The sequence below is a fragment of the Emydura macquarii genome, unplaced genomic scaffold, assembly GCF_026122565.2.
Source record: "Emydura macquarii macquarii isolate MOO-44397 ecotype Brisbane River unplaced genomic scaffold, CSIRO-AGI_Emac_v2 contig_3451, whole genome shotgun sequence".
Taxonomy (NCBI): Eukaryota; Metazoa; Chordata; order Testudines; family Chelidae; genus Emydura; species Emydura macquarii.
In genome coordinates, this window is record NW_027133588.1 from 4262956 (window position 1) to 4284985 (window position 22030).

At 39.9% G+C, this 22030-nt stretch overlaps 1 protein-coding gene across 13 annotated transcripts in view; it reads left to right on the forward strand.

Moving 5' to 3' along the window:
* The window catches only part of HERC1 (HECT and RLD domain containing E3 ubiquitin protein ligase family member 1), a 193508-nt gene that overhangs the window by 74181 nt on the left and 97297 nt on the right, over positions 1 to 22030 (forward strand). For all 13 annotated transcript variants that reach the window (XR_010917376.1, XM_067534599.1, XM_067534596.1 and 10 more), the window contains exons 13-22: positions 1920 to 2045; positions 3952 to 4173; positions 5392 to 5544; positions 5723 to 5855; positions 6577 to 6768; positions 8737 to 8958; positions 10341 to 10514; positions 17919 to 18033; positions 18120 to 18240; positions 18959 to 19130. Coding sequence is in view for 12 of the 13 variants with exons in the window: in XM_067534599.1 (XP_067390700.1) it covers positions 1920 to 2045; positions 3952 to 4173; positions 5392 to 5544; positions 5723 to 5855; positions 6577 to 6768; positions 8737 to 8958; positions 10341 to 10514; positions 17919 to 18033; positions 18120 to 18240; positions 18959 to 19130 (1630 nt within the window). In the remaining variant the exon portion in view is untranslated. The remainder of the gene's footprint in view (positions 1 to 1919; positions 2046 to 3951; positions 4174 to 5391; positions 5545 to 5722; positions 5856 to 6576; positions 6769 to 8736; positions 8959 to 10340; positions 10515 to 17918; positions 18034 to 18119; positions 18241 to 18958; positions 19131 to 22030) is intronic.

Genomic DNA, 22030 nt, shown 5'->3' on the forward strand with positions numbered 1-22030 from the left:
AAAATCATATCCATGTCCCTAAATGCTCGACTAAATATATTGGCCTTGCACTGTGTCCTGAAAATAAATAGAGACCTGGGTTATTCTGGTTCAAAGGTGGGAATAAGTTCCCTCTTTTAGGGCCCTTCAGAGAGTGCTTTATCTCCAGTCCTCTCTTAAATCAAAATAATTCAGATTGAATACCTCTAATGATTGCAAATGGTGGCAGTATGGCACTGGGAAGAGAGGCTATGTCTCTTCTCGGTAATTGGGAAGGTAGGTCACAAGCCCATTTAGGGCTTTGTAGGTCAAAACCAATTTAAAAAAAAAATCATTTTATTACTTATTCTGTTCTCCCTGGAAAGCAATAGGCAACCAGTGTTGAGTAGGGGCAGCGTGTCATGCTCCTGGTGAGACAAACTGATTACCAACCATGGAATAGCCTTGTGCTTTAGCTTAAAATTTAAAACGGTCCTATTCTTGGGTAGTTTTTGGAATTTATGACATTGGTTCTGTAGCTGTACTAGTGTGAAAACGTGAGGTGGTCTGAAATTTCAACACTAGCTCATTTTGTAAAAACCTTTCCTTTGCTGAGGTTAGAATCTTTTTGAACAAAAAAATAATATGGAAACCAATCACTTGAGTTATTTGTTAAATTCTGAGACTAAAGTAATTAAAGGGTGGAATTTTAGTCCCATTTTAGGTGCAGTTCTCAATGCAGCCTTCCTGTAGAGCCACTAGGGCACCTCTGTAATTTGAGCCAGGTGTGGGTGGTGCTGTGTAAATTGGTTAAAATAAAGTCTGTGCTCCAAAGAGCTTACAAAGGCACAGGTTAAAGGTGCAGTATGTTAGAATGTGTGTATTTTGTCCTACTTCTTAAATACATAAAACTGCTCTTCCAGCCATAGGCCTGTCTTTAGCAGGGACTGCCAGTCATACCTAGGGACAGCCTACTTTGGCAATTAACTGATCTTTGACTACTAGGGTAAACATGCCCAATGGCTTGTGATGGGATGTTAGATGGGGTGGGTTCTGCGTTACTACAGAGAATTCTTGCTGGTGAGTCTTGCCCACATACTTAGGGTTTAGCTGATTGCCATATTTGGGGTCGGGAAGGAATTTTCCCCCAGGGCAGATTGGCAGAGACCTTGGGAGGATTTCGCCTTCCTCTGCAGCCTTGGGCATGGGTCATTTACTGGTGGATTCTCTGGTTGATTCCCTGTACCTTGAAGTCTTTAAATCATTATTTGAGGACTTCAGGAACTCATTCATAGGTTAGGGATCTATGACAGGAGTGGGTGGGTGAGGTTCTGTGGCCTGCGTTGAGGAGGTCAGACTAGGTGATCATAATGGTCCCTTCTGACCTTCCTATGAGTCTATACCAAATTGTGTTAATATTTTGATGGTTCATTGATGTATTTAGCAAGAATTGGGAAAAAATTAACTAATTCACTATTACATGTGACCAGTTTGGACTCAATCAGGGTTTAACCACATCTCCAGAGCGTAAGGAAAGCTAGTGCGCTAACCTAATTTACAGTAAAACAAACTGCCAAATGTTTTTGTTTGTCTTTGATATCTAATTACATACAGCTAAATTTTGCGCTCTCATAACTAAATTTCCGTTCTAATGATTCATACCAGAGTAACTGAACAGAACTTAACTCTTAGAATTTATTTCCAGAAAGCTGCTGCTGCAATCAATGGTTTAATTCCAGAGCCCTGGATGAGCATTAGAAGTTGAATTGTAATCTCTTATAGCACCGGATCACCATATTACTGCAGCTGTTAGAATGAGCATTGTGCTAAATTAAATTATGTAAATGTGTTAGGTATCTTTTGATTTAAATCAGAGTAATTTTTTTCTAAAAATGCTATTATGTTGATACAAAAATATTGCAAAATATAAAGCGTTTTCTCTGCCTCTCCTTTCATGTTAGGTTGTAATTGAGACTCTGTCAGTAGGTGCAACTATGCTACTCCCTCCATTGCGAGAAAGAATGGAATTGCTGCATTCTCTTCTACCCCAAGGTCCCGATAGATGGGAGAGCTTATCAAAGGGGCAGGTAAGGCCTCGTAAAACTGTATGTCATCCTTTGAAGGTAATTATGTGCACACCTATATTAGAGGATACACTTGGAGCAGTTTGAAGGTCAATTACTGTTGTGAGCCGATCTAAATTAACAAATTGGAATAATGTAAACTTAAAAAATCTTATGTTGCTAGTGCCCTAAGTCTTTTTTCAAAAATAAGAAAAAGTGCTGGAATTCGATCTTGTGGTTCTGTACTAATAATCAGAATACTTACACATAGATTTTACAACACTTTCTGAAAGTGGATAAGTATTACTATCCCTGTTTTTTACAGATGCAAGTAACTGAGGTTGACACAGAAAGCTTGGATGGCTTGCCCAGTGTCCCACAGCAAGTCAACCATAAAATCAGAAGCAGAACACAAATTTTAACTCCCCACCCTGTGCACAGTCCATGAGCCTAGATTGCAATTGTCTAGTATGTGTGGGTGGTTATCCTTCCCCATAATATTTATAACCCAAACCCCAATGGTAAAGAGCCTGTATATTAATTTGTGAAATGTGTGAGCATATGCTACAGCGCTATCCTAGAGCAGAATGTGCTTCAGACCAGGTTCTCTGCCTACCTTTCCTTCCTTGCCTATGGGAAAGAAGAAAAGTAGTCCTGGTGCGTCACTACTGGGAAAGGGGGTTACATATTGCAGTGCTCATTTGAGGAGTGGGAAATATCCTGTTGAGACATTCCTCTTGCCCACCCCAAGAGAGAAGACGTTAAAGAAAGACATTAGTGAGTGAGAGTGGAGCGTAGCAGAGCACCTAGGAGCCTTAGTAATGGACCAGAACCCCATTGTGTTAGGCACTCTACAGACACAGAACAAAAAGACCTTTCTTGGATTTGAAATGGATGGGAGCTGTGGGTCTTCAGCAGTTGAACCTTAGGTTTAAAATAACATTGGGCAGTTGTCATTCAGATAGGAAAAATCCTGGCCTTGAAACTTGCCTACTATGGAGTATATGATTTACTAGAATGATGTCAGAATTATGAGTACAAATTCTAACAAAACCGTAAGATTGTTCCTCAAATTATAGTACAGTAGGGTCAGCACAAACTGAGCCCTGATATCTTCATAGATCTATAGATTATAAGGCCAAAAGACGCCATCTAGCCTGACCTCCTGTATAACCTCCAGTTAGTAGATTAGAGCTTTCACTACTCCTTGTAATTTATCTTATTCCCTGTTAACTGATGTTAATTACAGTGCATACTACCTAGCTGTGTGGAGCATCTCAGAATAAGGATATTGGGGTAGGTTTAAAGGATTACATAAGTATATCCACATTAGTGTACTTTTATTAATGCAACTCTTACCTTTAGGTCAAAGGAATTAAAACTCAAGTATGAGATTTGTCTCAAGATATCCGGAAGTGTGGTGTAAATTAAGATATTGTACAGTCAGAAGAGTGAAGCTTGACTTAGTTAAATATAAGCAGTTTAATGGGGAGTTTTGGCTTTCAAGAGGCTGAACTGAATCAAGTGAATAATCTATGTCAAATTGGATGTTACTGACAGAATAAACTAAAATGGTGGGCATGCTATGTGGATACCTTATTTATTAATGCATTAAGAATTGCACAAAACTCTGCAATCTGTTTCCAGCATGCTGAGATGACTCTAAGGATATTTAACAATGTAACTGTTGGTTGTGCCCAGAAATTGTCTGAAACGGATTATGCAGTTAGCAAAAGTTAGTGTGATCTATAGACTAAAAGAAGGGTATGACACTCTCTAAATTGTATGCCATGAGTAGCGTACTAAAATGTTATAGTGAAATATGTTGTTTAAAAACAAAATTCTTCTTTCCTCTTTCCTTTCTGCCTTTTACAAAACCCTTGTGTGCCAAGAGAGAAACCACAAGTTCATATCTAATTATTTCCTTTAGAGAATGCAATTGGATATTATTCTGACAAGTTTGCAAGATCATACACATGTAGCATCGCTACTTGGTTATAGTTCACCATCTGATGCAACAGAAGTTTCCTCATTATGTGTTGCCTATGGAAGCCTCTCTGACCAAACATATGGCGTCCAGAGCAGCCATCCAGATACTCATCTAGCTGAAATTTTAATGAAGACTCTTCTAAGAAATTTAGGATTTTACACGGTATGTTTAGGGCTTGTCTTTAATTTGTTTATAGTAATAATCAAGTTATACTAAAAATTTTCTCTTTTGTTTGGGCAAAACAATAATGCAATGTTCCCCCTTTAATGTTGGTTCAAGAGACCAGGAACAGGAACACTAGCTTTGATCCTGTTTTAGGGGGAAAATGAGGCTGATTTACTATCTCTAATACTAAGGGTTCAATGTTCTTGTTGTCATACTTGTATTTGACTTTTATTTATATGTAATTGCTCCCAGATGAAGGATGGTGTCCCAGGCAGATGAAAAGGGCTCATAAACCCTCCCCCCCCAGGTGTGTGTGAGCCACTGGGCTTCTACTGCACCTGTCTATGCAGCCTATCAGCTGAGAAGCTCCTCTCCCCAAACTCAAAAGGAGGCTGGAGCACCCACAAGGAGGTGGGGGAGTAGAGATGGGCAATGTTTGACCAGTTCTTGGGGTTCTTTCCCCTGATGTCTCAGAGAAAGCTTTCCTACCTCTGAGGCTGCGGGGTGGACAGTTGTTTTTAAGGGTCGTACATGTCTAGATGGAGAATTGGTGCATCCCAATTTGGGGTGTAAATCTACTGTGAATGAGTGTGCTGTGGACCCTGCTACCACATGGACACTTAGTGCACAGAATGCTAGCGCTATAGATTTACACCCCAGCTTGCTGTGCACTAACTGTCTATCTAGACAAGCCCATAGTAATTTACATTCTAGGTGAATTCCTACCAAACTTTATACCTAAAACTTTCTTACTTCTATTAATCATGTTAACATGTTCTTCTAATACTTTGTGTCAATAGTCAGCCCAGAATGAAATTTAAAGGGCTAGTTGCATATCTCTGGATATTGTGGTTCAGGGGGATATTTTCAACAGCACAAAGGTGAGTTTGGTGTCCAGCCCCCATTAATGCTTATCTCTCCTTTTGTGTTTTGAAAATCTCCTCCTTACAAAAGAAACACTTGACCATGTAATAGTGGGCCCAATGACTGCTGTAAAAATCTCAGTGATTGTGATTTCAAATTGTATTCAAATTTATGTAGGCTGGGATTTTCAAAGGAACCTAAGAGAGTCAGAAGGCCAGTTCCCATTGGCTTTCTTATTTTCCTTTGTAAATCCCAGCCATAAATGTTAGGAGGTGGAAAGTGTTTCCTATACTAAGAGTATTATAGTATTTGAAAATGGACAATAAATGCTTATTCCTTTTGTCTAATTAGGATCAAGCCTTTGGAGAGCTGGAAAAGAATAGTGATAAGTTTTTACTTGGGACGTCATCATCAGAAAACAGCCAACCTGCTCATCTTCATGAGCTATTATGTTCACTGCAGAAACAATTGCTGGCTTATTGTCATATCAACAGTGTCAAAGAGGTACATGGTTTTTAAAATTGTCTTCTGGAAATGTAACATTTCTCCTCTTCCGTGTGTGAGCATCTATATAGGATAAGATTTGAATGAGATGTGTTTGAAGGTTATAATCTAATACGTGATGAAACCTTCTAAAATACATTTGTATTATTTTGTTATAAGTAGTTTCTCTTCTTTGCAGAATTCTAGCAGTGTTGCACTGCTACACAAACACCTCCAGCTTTTACTGCCTCATGCTACAGATATCTATTCACGTTCTGCAACTCTTCTTAAGGAAAGCTCTTGGAATGGCAGTGTGGGGGAAAAACTAAGAGGTATATATTGCTAAAAAGGTCAAGTTTAAAGAGGTACCACAAACTTGAAATGTACTAAATTAAGAAAGAGTTTAGAGTAATTTCAGGTACTACAACTGGTTATGAATTCCTTTGACAATTTTTGTTTAGATTCCAATAAATGTAAAAAGTTTTTTCTGTTCCTTGTTGCTATGGGGGCAAAATCTATCCATATGGGAAATTGACTAACAGCACAGATACAGCAATCAAACTGATGGTACATTTGATAGCACATGGTACATAAAATAAACGTGGCTAAAATTAAAGGGAATCTTTTAATCTCTAACCGCTTTTAGTTATGCTAGTTGTAGTGGTCAACCACAGTTGACAAAAGTTCATAAAAATATTTCAGTCAAGTACAATTACATTTTTTAAACGAAAAACCCAACACAAGTACATTTTGAAAACGTTTCAGATTAGGATTTTGTATGAGCATAGTTTCATGTAAACTTGTTAAAATGTGCTTTAAAAAGACATTTTTAAGGTGATTTTCATAGGACATTTTACTATTTCACAGTATGAAATCATATAGAATAATTAGACTTTTAAGGACAATTGGGATGCTTTTCTTGCCAAAACCATTTAAATATAAAAGGAGAATATTTAATTATTTAATATTTTAAAACATTTTTCAGTGCTGAATTTAAAAAGCAATGTAATTTGTTTGACATAATCACACATCCACCCTTTTTTCCCCTTGTAGATGTAATTTACGTGTCTGCAGCTGGCAGTATGCTGTGCCAGATTGTTAACTCATTGTTGTTACTGCCTGTGTCAGTGGCCCGGCCTTTATTGAGTTATCTGCTAGATCTGTTGCCACCTCTTGATCGCCTTAATAGACTGTTACCCGCTGCTGCGCTATTAGAAGATCAGGAGTTACAGTGGCCACTTCATGGTAAGTAACATTTTTCATCTGAAAGAGAAGGAAATAGCAAGTTCGAATTAAAATAGGTAAATATGCTTTAAAATTTGGAAACTGTTCATTTTAATCTCAAAAAGTCTCAGTACCCCTCACCTTTAAACTTTAACATTTATTAACGTAGCTTGCTGTAAACTAAGTATTTTGCACTACAAATAAATTGCTTGATCATGGGAGTCCACAATTCCTGTAGACTTCAGTGAGAGCTTGAGGGGTGCAAGGAATGTAGGATTAGGCTCAAAATACCTAGTCTGTAATGCATGAAAATGTTTTGCTTTTATTGTAAAATTGCTATTCCACCTATGCCTTTATATATTATAGTATCTAGAATTTCAAGTATTATTAATGTTTTCTGATATGGAGTGTGATTTAAAATTAACTTTAATAGACAAGATTACAACAATTTTTTTCTGAAGAAATGCTGTCAAATATTTATGCTGCTTCCAAAATACCAAATGGAGAGGAAAATGACTGTGGTTTTAGTAGGGAAAATTGTTATACTTATTTGCAAGCCAGTGAATTATTTCCTAATCATATTATATATGACCGCAGTTGCCGCTTTTTGGAGGAATGTTATTTGCAACATGTGAGAGAGGTTTTGCTAAGTAATTTTTAAAATAAATCATGAATGGAATATGGGACAAAGTTTTAGGAAGCAGTTCAATCATAATTGTTATCAGTTTAACAGACAACTTTGTGGAAGGAAATTCAGCCATGTTTGGGGTGAAGATGATGACATATGGTACAATATATTTTTTTTTAAATTGTCACAAACCACAGAAAATGTCTTCACAATAAATACCCCAAAAGTAATTCACAGAGGAATATCTTCTGAACTATGTTAAGGTGAATAAAATGGCTAAGAGAAAAGAGTTTTCTCACTACTTTAAAATTAGTTACAAAATTGGAAGACCGTTATGAAAATAGATTACTCATAGAACTAAAAAAAAAAAGGCTTTTGTACCTGCTCTCGCCAGAATTGAACCCAATAATTCTAAAGTGCATAATTGGAAATCTAAAGTTCCGGTTTTTTTAACCATCTTATAAAAGGAAGGGTAGAGTTAAAGTAAGTAATTGGACATATCCATGGAGAATGATAAAATCTAACATGAGATGTTAGTTTAATCAGTGAAGGCAGGAACTCCCATAGCTAAGTAGGAAGTTGATAGTATGCATTTCTCAAGAACCAAGTTGGGTACAGGAAAAATATGTCTGAATAAGGGCCCGTTTATGGTGGGAGAATAAGTACGTATGGTATTTAGAAAACAGGGAGTTAAAAATTAATTGCCAGCGGCCTATACTCTATGGATGTAAAAATCCAAAAAATCTTTATTTAAAAATATCTCTATAGGGCAAAGCAGCACTGGCTGTTAGAACGTTTCATATTTACTGCTAGTTGTTTCATCACAAGCAGTGATGGACTTCTGTTGAAGATGAAACTTTCATGCCAGGTGATTAATCTCAAGCCTTATTCCTTGCTACTTTTGTTTCAGGTTTAGGATTTGTAGATTGAGGATTATGTAATTCCACTTTTAACCATAAAGGTTAAGGACCTTTGGCATTAGTTTTATTAGCTTTCGTGTTGGTTTTAGCAGGTAAAGGAGATTGCTTTTTGATTATTTTTAAGCAGACTCCCATTTTTAAGTGCCCCAATGTGTTCAAAGGTTAAGGTGCAAGATGATGAAAATTCAAAGTGGGGAACCTGACGTTGTGTACTTCCAGTCCAGTTCCTGGTGCTGATTACACTGAAGCCTTTAATTTGCTGACCACTCATTAAATATTTACCTCCCAAAAAGTTACTTGAGGATCTACAGCAATATATGTATATGCTTTGGTAAGATTTTACCAAAGCAATAAATTCTGTCAAATTTTGAGTTTTGTACCAGTCTGTTTTTCAGAATAGAAAAGTAAATCTAGTTTCACTAATTATTTATAATGCTTTAGGTGGACCTGAGCTAATTGATCCTGCTGGAGTGCCCTTACCACAGCCTGCCCAGTCTTGGGTATGGCTTGTTGATCTAGAGAGAACTGTAGCTCTGCTTATTGGACGCTGTCTTGGTGGAATGCTTCAGGGATCGCCTGTGTCCCCTGAAGAGCAGGATACAGCCTATTGGTTGAAAACACCACTATTCAGTGATGGAGCGGAAATGGACATTCCTCATTTGGGTAATTTGCTAACATGTTAAATATAAACTTGCTATATGTAGATTTTTATAATTTTTCATTGCTGATGGTTAATGTTACCACACTTTTAAACCTGGGTATTGCTGTCCCCACAAACTTTTAGAGATGTTGGAGGAGTAGGCAGCAGGAGGTCTAGATCTTTACTTTCCAGCCTTCATGAACTCAAGTATGCACATTTTTTTAGATGTCTTAAAGTCCCTCCCATTAATTTTAGCAATATTAGGAATCCCCATGTAGTTGACACTATTTTAAGAAGAGTGTCCAGTTACATTTCGCCTAAGCAGGGTTAGGAAATACTGTGCTTAAAATGGTGGCAGAGTATCTATGTTAGGGCTACCAATATTGTAGCAATTGATGGAGCAGTCTTAACAATGATGTGAAACTTTTGAAAAATGTCCCTAGAGTAGACAGATCCATGAAAGCATTGTTCTTTCCGAGCCAACTTATGCTTCTGGCTTAGCGTGGTTTAATGTGGACTCTTTATATTTCTTTCCTCTAAGAAATAATTGCTCTTTCTGCTATGTTTTGCTTACCTTCCCCTACCACCCTCTTTTAAAGAAATTCTAGTTAAATGAGTATAAATGACATTTCACCAAAACAAACATGGTAAATCTTTTGGGTTCAGGTCTGTCTAATCAGACATGACTAATCAGGTTTAGGCAGAAATGTGCTGCATGGTTTGCCATTTGAACTCTCTGATTTATTTATATCTTAATATGAAAAAGGAAATTGGATGTTTATAAATAAATATAAACTGTAGCATATGTCGGAGCTTTGATGTTTATAAACAGTAAAATCAACTATTTTCCAGGGAAAAAATAACAAGCTTTCTTTTTTTTCACCGAGTTGTATCATTTCAATTTGTATTCTACTTGGATGTACTATTTCCCATTTTCATTTGCATTAAACAAACAAAAAACGAAGCAAAGGATGCTCTCATTCATATTTACTGTCCAAAAGGGATCATCTTCCTTGTACATACATTTATGAAAGGAAAGTAATAAAGTAAAAACTGGGAGTGACTATATGACTATATAGTATTAAGAGGTACACCTGCAGAACTACTATGCAGTTGCTGGGATGACTGTCACTCTTTTTAGATTGCCTCGTAAAATGTGTGGAGAAACAGGAATCCTTATTCTGAGCCATGGCACTGAGTATGGGTGATGGCCTCTGCACATAGTGGTCACTTTACAGTCGGGTACAGAGATTCCCTGTCCTGAGGAATAGAAAGATCAGGAGTTATAGGGTTCTTGTGGGATAATGGAGTGATCATTGGGATGTTCATTTTCTACCCCTTCAATAACTTGTGTGTGCTCATCAATATCAGCAGAACCTAAATCTAAATATTTCCCTTAATTTAGACAAATGTATGAGTTCCCTATTGGAGGTGGCCCTCTCTGGAAATGAGGAACAGAAGCCATTTGATTATAAGCTGCGACCTGAGATCGGTGTCTTTGTTGATTTGGCCTTGGGTTGTACAAAAGAACCAGCCCGTAGTCTCTGGCTCAGTATGCAAGACTATGCTGTTAGTAAAGGTAAGAAGAGTAGGAGACTTCTGCATATTTTGTAAACCTAGAAGATAATTTTGTGTGCATAATAATGACATTACAGTGCTCAAACTTTTAGCCCTGTTGCCAATCTACTTGCTTGCTTCTGGGCATCCTCAGCAGGGCCATGTGTACTGTATTGCAACAATCTGTAAATTCTATGGCAGCATAAATTCTGTTACCATGTAATACCATTCAATCCAGCTGCTACACACTTACATAAACAGACACAAGTATGGCTCATATTTGAAAGTACCCATTGTTATAAATCTGTGATTTTTTTTTAAATTATTTTTGATGATGGTTTTTTAATTATGCTCTCCAAGCAGCCTGACTTCATTTCTCAGACTTTGGGTCCCGCAGTATTTTCTAGGCAGTGTAGCTCAGAACCCGCTCTTTTCATGTGTGCCAAGGGAAGGGAGAAACTTCTTATTGGCTTGGAGGCTCATCTACCTGGGCCTCTGCTGCACTATTTTTCCTACTAAAGCGGGTCAATAAAATTTTTATTTAATTTTTTTTTTTTTTTTAAGAAAAGCAAGAACAAATACTTCACCAATGTTTTCACAGAAAGTGTATCCCCTGTTTTGATCCCCTGTATTGCCTTACCAGCCTACGTTTCCAGCTGTCCTTACTTAGTGGTTGCAAGCTGCACTCCATTTCTGGCCTCCCTGTTCTCCTGCCAACTAGCTCCATGGAATAGGAAGAGGAAGAGAAGGGTGATGGTGGTCGGGGACTCCCTCCTAAGGGGGACGGAGTCATCCATCTGCCGTCCGGACCGGGAAACTAGAGAAGTGTGCTGCTTGCCTGGAGCTAGGATTAGGGATGTGACGGAGAGACTGCCAAAACTTATCAAGTCCTCAGACCGCTACCCCTTCCTGCTTCTCCACGTGGGCACCAATGACACTGCCAAGAATGATCTTGAGCGGATCACTGCGGACTATGTGGCTCTGGGAAAAGAGATAAAGGAGTTTGAAGCGCAAGTGGTGTTCTCATCCATCCTCCCTGTTCAGGGAAAAGGCCCAGGTAGGGACCGTCGCATTGTGGAAGTAAATGCGTGGTTACGCAGGTGGTGTCGAAGAGAGGGCTTTGGATTCTTCGATCATGGGATGTTGTTTCAGGAAGAAGGACTACTAGGAAGAGACGGGATTCATCTAACAAAGACAGGGAAGAGTATCTTCGCAGACAGGCTGGCTAACCTAGTGAGGAGGGCTTTAAACTAGTTTTGACGGGGGACGGGGACCTAAGCCCGAAGGTTAGTGGGGAAGAGGGACACCGCATGGAAGCAGAAGGAGGAGGGGGCAGCAGGGGAGGCCTCCCGATTCATACTGTGGAAGTAGGCCAGTCGGCTACTTATCTCAAGTGCCTGTACACAAATGCAAGAAGCCTGGGAAACAAGCAAGAGGAACTGGAAGTCCTGGCACAGTCAAGAAACTACGACATGATTGGAATAACTGAGACTTGGTGGAATAACTCTCACGATTGGAGCGCTGTCATGGATGGGTATAAACTGTTCAGGAAGGACAGGCAGGGGCGAAAGGGGGAGGAGTTGCACTGTATGTAAGAGAGCACTATGACTGCTCTGAGCTCCAGTATGAAACTGGAGATAAGTCAGTTGAGTGTCTCTGGGTTAAGCTTAGAAGCAAGAACAATAAGTGTGATGTCGTGGTGGGTGTCTGTTACAGACCACCAGACCAGGAGGATGAGGTAGATGAGGCTTTCTTTACACAACTGGGGAAAGTTTCCAGTTCACAGGGCCTGATTCTCATGGGAGACTTCAATCACCCTGACATCTGCTGGAAGAGCAATACAGCAGAGCACAAACAATCCAGGAAGTTTTTGGAGAGTGTCGCTGACAATTTCCTGGTGCAAGTGCTGGAGCAACCAACTAGGGGCCGTGCTTCTCTTGACCTGCTGCTCACAAACAGGGAAGATTTGGTAGGGGAAGTAGAAGTGGGTGGCAACCTAGGCAGCAGTGACCATGAGATGGTCGAGTTCAGGATCCTGATGAAAGGAAGAAAGGGGAACAGCAGGATACGGACCATGGACTTCAGAAAAGCGGACTTTGATTCCCTCAGGGAACTGATGGGCAGGATTCCCTGGGAGGCTAATATGAGGGGGAAAGGAACCCAAGAGAGCTGGCTGTATTTTAAGGAGACCTTATTGAGGGCACAAGAGCAAACCATCCCGATGTGCAGAAAGAATAGCAAATATGGTAGGCGTCCAGCTTGGCTTAACAAAGAAGTCTTTGGCGAACTTAAACGCAAAAAAGAAGCTTACAAGCAGTGGAAGCTTGGTCAGATGACTAGGGAGGATTATATAAACACTGCTCGAACGTGCAGGAATGAAATGAGGAAGGCCAAAGCACAATTGGAGTTGCAGCTAGCAAGGGACGTGAAGGGGAACAAAAAGGGTTTCTACAGGCATGTTGCCAACAAGAGGAAGATTCAGGAAAGTGTAGGCCCCTTAAAGAAAGAGGGAGGCGACCTAGTGACGGAGGATGTGGAGAAAGCTGAGGTACTCAATGCCTTTTTTGCCTCTGTCTTCACAGACAAGATCAGCTCCCAGACTGCTGTACTGGGTGGCACAGAATGGGAAGGAGGCAAACATCCCGCAGTGCTGAAGGAACAGGTTCAAGACTATTTAGAAGGATTGGACATTCACAAGTCCATGGGGCCGGATGCAATGCACCCGAGGGTGCTGAGGGAGTTGGCTGAGGTGATTTCAGAGCCATTGGCTATTATCTTTGAAAGCTCGTGGCAACAGGGGAGGTCCCTGAGGACTGGAAAAAAGCAAATATAGTGCCCATCTTCAAAAAAGGGAGGAAAGAGGATCCGGGGAACTACAGACCGGTCAGCCTCACCTCAATCCCTGGAAAGATCATGGAGCAGGTCCTTAAGGAATCCATTTTAAGGCACTTGGAAGAGAGGAAGGTGATCAGGAACAGTCAACACGGATTCACCAAGGGAAAGTCATGCCTGACCAACCTGATTGCTTTCTATGATGAGGTGACTGGCTCTGTGGATGTGGGGAAGGCGGTGGATGTGATATACCTTGACTTTAGCAAAGCTTTTGATACGGTTTCTCACAGTATTCTTATCAGCAAGTTAAAGAAGTATGGGTTGGATGAATGGACTATAAAATGGATAGTGAACTGGCTAGAGCATAGGGCTCAACGAGTAGTGATCAATGGCTCCATGTCTAGCTGGCAACCAGTCACAAGCGGAGTTCCCCAGGGGTCGGTCCTGGGGCCGGTTTTGTTCAACATCTTTATTAATGATCTGGAGGATGGGGTAGATTGCACCCTCAGCAAGTTTGCGGATGACACTAAGCTGGGGGGAGTGGTAGATACCCTGCAAGGTAGGGATAGGATACAGAGTGACCTAAACAAACTGGAGGATTGGGCCAAAAGAAATCTAATGAGGTTCAACAAGGACAAGTGCAGAGTCCTCCACTTAGGAAGGAAGAATCCCATGCACAGCTATAGACTGGGGACCGACGAGCTGGGCAGCAGCTCTGCAGAAAAGGACCTGGGGGTAACGGTGGATAAAAAGCTGGATATGAGTCAGCAGTGTGCCCTGGTTGTCAAGAAGGCTAATGGAATATTGGGCTGCATTAGGAGGGGCATTGCCAGCAGGTCACGGGAAGTGATTATTCCCCTCTATTCGGCATTGGTGAGGCCGCATTTAGAATACTGTGTCCAGTTTTGGGCCCCCCACTACAAAAAAGATGTGGACAATTTGGAGAGAGTGCAGCGGAGGGCAACCAAAATGATTAGGGGGCTGGAGCACAGGACTTATGAGGAGAGGCTGAGGGAACTGGGCTTGTTTAGTCTGCAAAAGAGAAGAGTGAGGGGGGATTTGATAGCGGCTTTTAACTACCTGAAAGGGGGTTCTAGGGAGGATGGGGCTAGGCTGTTCTCGGTGGTGGCAGATGACAGAACAAGGAGCAACGGTCTCAAGTTGCAGGGGGAGGTCTAGGTTGGACATTAGGAAAAAGTTTTTTACTAGGAGGGTGGTGAAGCATTGGAATGGGTTACCTAGGGAGGTGGTGGAATCTCCATCCTTACAGGTTTTTAAGCTGAGGCTTGACAAAGCCCTGGTTGGGATGATATAGCTGAGGTTAGTCCTGCTTTGAGCAGGGGGTTGGACTAGATGACCTCCTGAGGTCCCTTCCAACTCTAATATTCTATGATTCTATGATTCTATGAATAGCACATTGAGTATGTGCTGTCATCCAGTAAATCCCTCTTATGAGGAAAGCTGAAGAATAAGAGACAGTTGCAGACGGGGTTGCTGGGCAGGGGACAGAACAAAATATTAGGCATCTGCTTGCAGCAAGAATTGGGTTGAAGGAATATTACGACCTCTTGGAAAATTAACTAATTTCTGAGCTGTGGAATCCATGGGGTTCTGAGATGAATGGGTCACTTTGTACTACTTAGAGCTATTTTTTGGGGTGTCTGCAGACTCAGTCAAGCCAGGCTCAGTTCACATTTTCAAGGCTATTGCATAGCAACCTAAAGGCTAGAATCATAATTATTTTAATAATAAAAGATTTTGAACCATGATTCTGCAAAAAGAGTGAATTCCATGGTTATGGAAAGCTGTGTGCCCTGATCATAAAGTTTGTGACCCAGAAAGGCTTCTTTGGCTCCATAACTATTCATAACATCATGAAGTAGGTTGCTGTTATATATAAAGTAGTTTCCAAATATACATGTGAACGTTTCATTCTGTAAGTTAGTTTTACTTTTAATATTGAAAGCATGGCTATATAAATATTTGCAAGGGAATTGGAAAAATTCAAAATGTGTTTTATGCAATTTTTTGATTCTGTGGCACTGATCTACTTCTGTGGAAAAAAACACTAAATTTTGTGGGGTTTGCTTGATAGTAGAATTGTTTTGTAGCAAAACCAGGCTATGGTCTTCTTTTTCAAGTGAGAAATGAAATTTTTAAAATTATGAAATGTCACCATTTGATATGAAAATGGGCATTTAATAAAAATGTTGCAGGAAGTCTGATTTTTAGACCTCAAAAGGGCCTGGAACAATACTGAAGATTTTCAAGTGTGGGAATTTCACTCAAACACATTGACAAAGTTTGCACAATCCTCAATAAGGCCCTGATTCAGGAAAGCTTTCCTAATAAGGACAGTAATTAAGTACATGAGGTTGATGGGGCTGAAGTATATGCTTAAAGTTAAGCATATATTTAAATGGTATCTTGAATAGGATTGAATTTAAGCTCATACCTAAATGACTTCCTGAATCAGGGCCTGAAACACGAAGGGGAGCAAGATCATGGCTTGGTGTATGTGTACCTGCATGGCCTGCCTGGACCTTTGGTTTGGTTGTGTAGAGATAAATGAGCCCACTAATTCTCATGAGCAGGTGTGCAGGGCATAGGTGCAGCCTTGCCTCTCTCCTGTATATACACCAGCCCCAGGGTGCATGTGTCAGGGCCAGTAACAGATTACTTTCCCTTTCCTCCTGTTTTTAGTGGCGTACCAAGGAAGGGAGGGGGGGGCCCAGGTCTCCGGGCGCCAGCCTGCAGTGGGGTGTCCCCTGCATATCATGAAGGGCTGGCCCAGCGGCCCCTCCCCCCTCCACAGCTGGTGGGTGAGGCCACCCCCGTCTAAGCCGGGCTGCGGGGCTGGAGCGGGAGAGGCGGGCATCATGCGGTAGGTAAGTGCAGGGAGGGGGGATGGCGGAGCCATTTGCGCCCCCTGCCTCATGCCCCTCCCTGCAGGTACAGACCTTCCGTTCTCCAGGGCACCTTGGGGCGGTGCCAGGATCCCTCCTGCCCTCCACGGGCGGGTGGGGAGGGGAGGGGAGGATGCAAATTTAAGTTTGTCTCCAGGCATCAGAGACTCATGGTACTCCACTGCTTGTTTTTCCCCCTTTTCTAAGGGCAAACGGGAAGCATCAAGGAAGGACACAGATACACGTATGTATCTGTGTCCAGACACCTGTACACCTTATCATGTATGTATGGTGACCTGATACAGGTGTCTCACATATGTACATGTATCACTTGTTTCATGTATATATCTGTGTCCAGACACCTGGGTGAGGCTGTTGTCAAATTTAATCACTTGGGACTCGAACAGGCTGTCACTGTACTATGAGTATTCAGTAACTTGTATTATTCAGGATCCTATTGTGTTTCAATATTAAACTGTTTTTTAAAAATATAAAAAAGATGGAAAATCTTCTTCTTCTTGTTTTTCATTGCCCTTTCATAGACATATGGATATGAGGGAGGGTTAATTTCAGTGTAGTTGTGTGATGTCTTCAAAATCTTGTGTGCCAGTCAGAATCTTCTTTTCTTTTATTCAGGCTTTTATCAGTGCAAGTTAGTGTCTCTGTAACAGACCCATATTTGCACTGATAGATCTGAAGATAAGAATGGTGTTCTTAAGGAAGGACTCTTCCTAGTCTAAACTAGGAATGTTTTGATCAACTTCTGATTTTGTATTTTGCAATGTCAAATGTCAAAATATAAGTGACCCACATAATTTCAGTCTTTAGATAAACAGGGTGGGTGAGGTAATATCTTCTCTTGGACCAACTTCTGTTGGTGAAAGAGACAGGTTTTTGAGCTACACAGAACTATTATTTAGGACTGGGAAAGGTACTCATAGTATCACAGCTAAATACAGAGTGTAACATCATTAGGCATAAGTAGTTAACACACATTCTAAGAGACACAAGGTCGAATCTTTTATTGGACCAATTTCTGTTGGTGAGAGAGACAAGCTTTCAAGCTTACCCAGAGTTCTGAAGAAGACTGTTAACACCTCACCACTTCACCTTGAGTGAAGAGCTTGAAGAAAAGCTTTGTGTAGCTCGGAAGCTTGTCTCTTTCACCAAAAGAAGTTGGTCCAATAAAAGATATTATCTTGTCTCTAATATCCTGGGACCAACATGGCTACAACAACACTGCAAACAATTTTTAGGTAAGTTATTCAGAAGTAAAATTGCATCTTAATAATGTTCTAATAGAAAATATAATGTAAAAAAAATAATGAAAGATGTGTGCCTGGAAGGCTCCTTTGAAGCCTATTTCAAGTGCATCAACATTCTTTTCAATTAGTTATTAACACCTCATTTAAGCAAATGGTGGTATAATTGTTAAAATGATTTATTTAAAATTTCATTGGCAATTCTAAGGATTTTGTTTTAATCCACCCCTTGCTTGTTGCATTATGTGTTGTGTTAATCAGTACTCTTAGTTTATTTCAGGAACATTAAATCAATTTATAAATTGGAAAAAGAAGTTTAGAGGGAGGAAGATTTTAGGTAACTTCATAACTGATGATGTTTAAAATGTAGTCCGGATTATTTTATATAAATCCCAGTAAATTTTAATGGTTCATTTTTATTTTCAGATTGGGACAGTGCAACCTTAAGTAATGAGTCACTCTTGGATACTGTGTCTAGATTTGTTCTTGCAGCTCTTCTGAAACACACAAATTTACTTAGTCAAGCATGTGGTGAGAGCAGGCAAGTAACTTGAAATCATGTTTTAATCTTTAATTGAATTTTTTTTTTATGAAATGTATGATTTTTTTTGTTATGGCTCTTTGTAGATATCAGCCTGGCAAAGCTTTGGCAGAAGTATACCGCTGTGTGTATAAAGTTCGGAGTCGCTTGCTTGCTTGTAAAAACATGGAACTTATTCAAACTAGGTCATCCTCAAGAGACAGATGGGTAAGAATTAAAAATATATCATGATTGTTTTCATCTTTGAAGAATTGGCTCTTTTAAAGTGCAAAGTACATATATAATACTGTTCAGAGCTGTGTTCTATGGTTATCATTACCTGACTGTTACAATCTTTTTTCATATCTTAAAATTGCTACATTTGGCGGGTGTGTGTGTGAGAGAGAGAACATCTGGTCTTGCAGTTCCATGTGTGTTTAAATTAATTAAAGTGAATGGGAGTTTTGTCTGCGTAAGAACTGCAAATTCAGGTTCTGCAAATGTGAAAGTAAAAATGGGTATTTATTAAATGTAATTTTAAACCAACTCAAATATTAGCTGTAGAATGAAACCTTATAAGGATCATCTGCCATTTAAAGTGCGAGAACTCATCTCAGGAATGGCATGTTGATGCTGTGATTCTGAAGTTTCAAAGTCTGACTCTTGAGCCTATAAACAAATACCTCATGATACTTGCATGCAAATATGCAAAAGAAATGAATTATGGTTTCTATAGGAAGCATCACTCTCAATTTCCTAACTTGTATGTATTTAAGGTCTTTGCCATAAGGTGGCATTAAAGTAGTTTTCTGCATTTGGTATTTTTCCAACACAATATCCCAGTTAATTCTTTCTCATAGGAAAATAACTTTTGTTTAATATTTTTTCCTAAATAATAGTTTTTAATTTGGTGATTTCACCATGTAATTTAAACATCTTTGTCAAGATGTCAGAAAATCAGGAGTCTGCAGATATTGATCCTCAAGAACATTCTTTTACTCGGACCATTGATGAAGAAGCTGAAATGGAGGAGCAGGCAGAGAGAGACAGAGAAGAGGGGCATCCAGAACAAGAAGATGAAGAGGAGGAAAGGGAGCATGAAGTCATGACAGCCGGAAGTAAGTAGACATTAAATGTATGAATGCAATTTCATGCTGTCTAGAAAGAACAGTACATTTGTTTGACAAAGGACAAATGAAAAATTAATCTAGAAGTTTTACTCCAGACATTCAAATTGTCACTGAGTTTATTTGTGTAACATTTTAGTGTGTTCATTGGGCCAAAATATACAAAATATTCTATGGTTTTTCGCATGTAAGTGTGTGTATATAACATACTTTCCATATGTGTATGTATGTAGTAACTTGATTTTTAAATATCTGTTGTTCTAGAATGTGGAATCAAATGTCTTATTGCTAACATTTGGATTGGTTTGGAATTTACTAATGCCATTGAATGCCTGCTTAATCATACCTTTATATTCATTACTAATATTTGTTTTTCAGTACACTTCATATTTGCACCACCACCTGTAAACTTCATGGACTTTCTAGTTAATTTGTGATTGTTGATATTTAAATGTTTTAAAGATGGCCTGCAAAGAAAATTGTTAAAATTCCTTCAACTTGTAGTTTTTGCTGAATTGAGCCTTGTACCCAAGTTAAAAAAGATATTTAGCCTGTTTTATTAAAAGCTTGTTTTTTTCCTCCTTTGGTCAAGCCTCATCTAGTCATACTCAAGTGGCCAGCATATCAGTGTGACACTCCCAGTGTGCTCTATGCTAGTGAAGTCATGTCAGCCTTGGAAAACTGCAGTAAAGTCAAAAGAAATCAGCTCAATTTTGTTTTTAAAAAGTATACTGTGTAAGTTTGCAAGGTTTAACAAATGTGTATTATGCACTGTGGAAAATATGAAAAGCTTTGTGAAAACATGTGTTCCAGACATGCTCCCAATGAAAAGGCATCCATCTTTCCATCTTTGGTTAGTCATCACCACCACCACACTAGGAGCTAGGGAAGGGGTTAATTTCCTGTAGGGAAGGATAGGTGGGTTGCCTATTCCATCCTAGAGAACCTGCTTTGCCTGATTGGAACAAGTCAAATATTAAAACAGGAAGAGGAAATGATTTGGAGTCTTTCAGTGACCAGGAGAAAAGACTTACCTCCAGGAAGGAACTTATTCCCCTCTCTTCAAGGAGGAACTGAGCAAGGAACTTGCCAGAGCTAGAGGTCAAGAGAACCTGTGCAGCAGACTGTTTCATCCCTGCTCAAGGATTTAACTCTGCTTGAAGAGGGACTTGGATAAGACTGTTTTCCATTTCTGCTGATTTGTAAGGACTGCAAGACCTGCCAGACATTTGGCAGTAGACTCTTCCCAGTGACCCAAAGCTAACAAAAGCCTTGGCCTGTTTCCCTAGAAACAGGTTGCAGCTGTAGAGACACCATTTGCTGCCAAATCCAGATCCTCAGACCCACCAACTGGATCTTCCAGCTTGCACTGCAAAGGGATGTAGAACTAGACTGGGCCATCATTTCCCTTAGAAGAACCTACTTGTTTTTGTGTCCGTCCCGCCCGCGCTGCCGCCGCCCGCCCGCCCGCCCCCCCCCCCCCCGGTAGCACAGGTAGACAGATTAGGATTCTTCTTGCTTAAAAACAAACAGAAAAGCCCAATCATTCCTAGATTTCCCATTAAAAGAATTTTCAAAAAATGGAGCTTGGACCATTTAAAGGACCAAACTTAAGGAGGTGTAAGTGAGACCACAGAGTAGCATTTCCTCTATGGAGACAAATCTGAGTTTTTTATCTCAATCCTACAGCACTGGAGATGTGATTAGGAAAGAATGTAAATAGCCAGCTAATCACAGATAGTTAGGAGATGTCCTGAAAATATTACTAGTTGAAGTAATTCAAAACCTGGTATCTCAACCTAAATTTATTTCTTCTGTGGCAAAGGATCTACAGTCCCCTTCCAAAGGGTATTTCTCCTCTAATGATCCCATGAAAAGGAAAGTGGTTTAATCTCTTCTTAGGAATTTTGAAGCATCCTCAACAATCTTGAAAACTTCACCCATATCCACATGCTCTGCCCAAACAATGTTAGCATGGACTGATGTACCCTTGAAGATCAGGAAATGTTATGGACAGGTGTCTCTCTCTCTAAGATAACTTTAGTGGCTGTCTTTATGTTTCTGAAGCATTGCTCAACTCTTTCACATTTTTGATGTGTGTTGCAATTCTGTTACTAAGACACTGTTGCCTTCGATCCTAGAGTGGTGATATTCAGCCAAAAACCCTACTACGAGCCTCTCAATATTTGGGAGAAAGATTGTTTGAGCAGATCTTAGGAGAGGGATCTTTGAGGATGCAAGTCCAAAAACAAATTGGCATCTGCCAAACGATACTGGAAGTGCTACAGGCAGTATGGGAGAAGAAAACAGTCCTTTTGCGTCTCCCACTGAAATAGAAACATGACTGAAGGGAAAGCCACTTCTCCAGAGGAAATGAGCAGACCAAAAATCAAATGACCTAGAGAAGATTTCCCAGGCTGCTTCACTGCCAACACCAATTCCTCTGCATGCCTGCATATCCCCCAGATGGATACTGCTATAGAAATGCCATGGGTGGGTCTTTGGACCTAGATTTGATTGAAAATTGAAAAGTTTATCTTTCTTGCTGAAAATTTTTTTTTCCAAGAATCCAGGTACACAGATGTAACCAATCAGCACTTTTTTTTGGTTAGGCTGCAGTTTTGGTGTCTATTGGAATTTGTAGTGTTTTACTAATTTAAATAAGATTCATGCTCTGCAGTAAGTTTCACCAGTTTACTGTAAGAAATAGACAAAATTATAAATATTTAGTTGGAAGCATTTTCTCTCTTCTATGGGGCCTGGCCAACCTGCATTGCCACTGATGGACAGAGTCATAGTCAGAGGTTGGCATGCTTAAGAAGCCAATTATAATTTTCCTTTGTAGCATTTGTCCCTTATTTCGTGAGCCTAACATTATAGTCCCAGGCTGA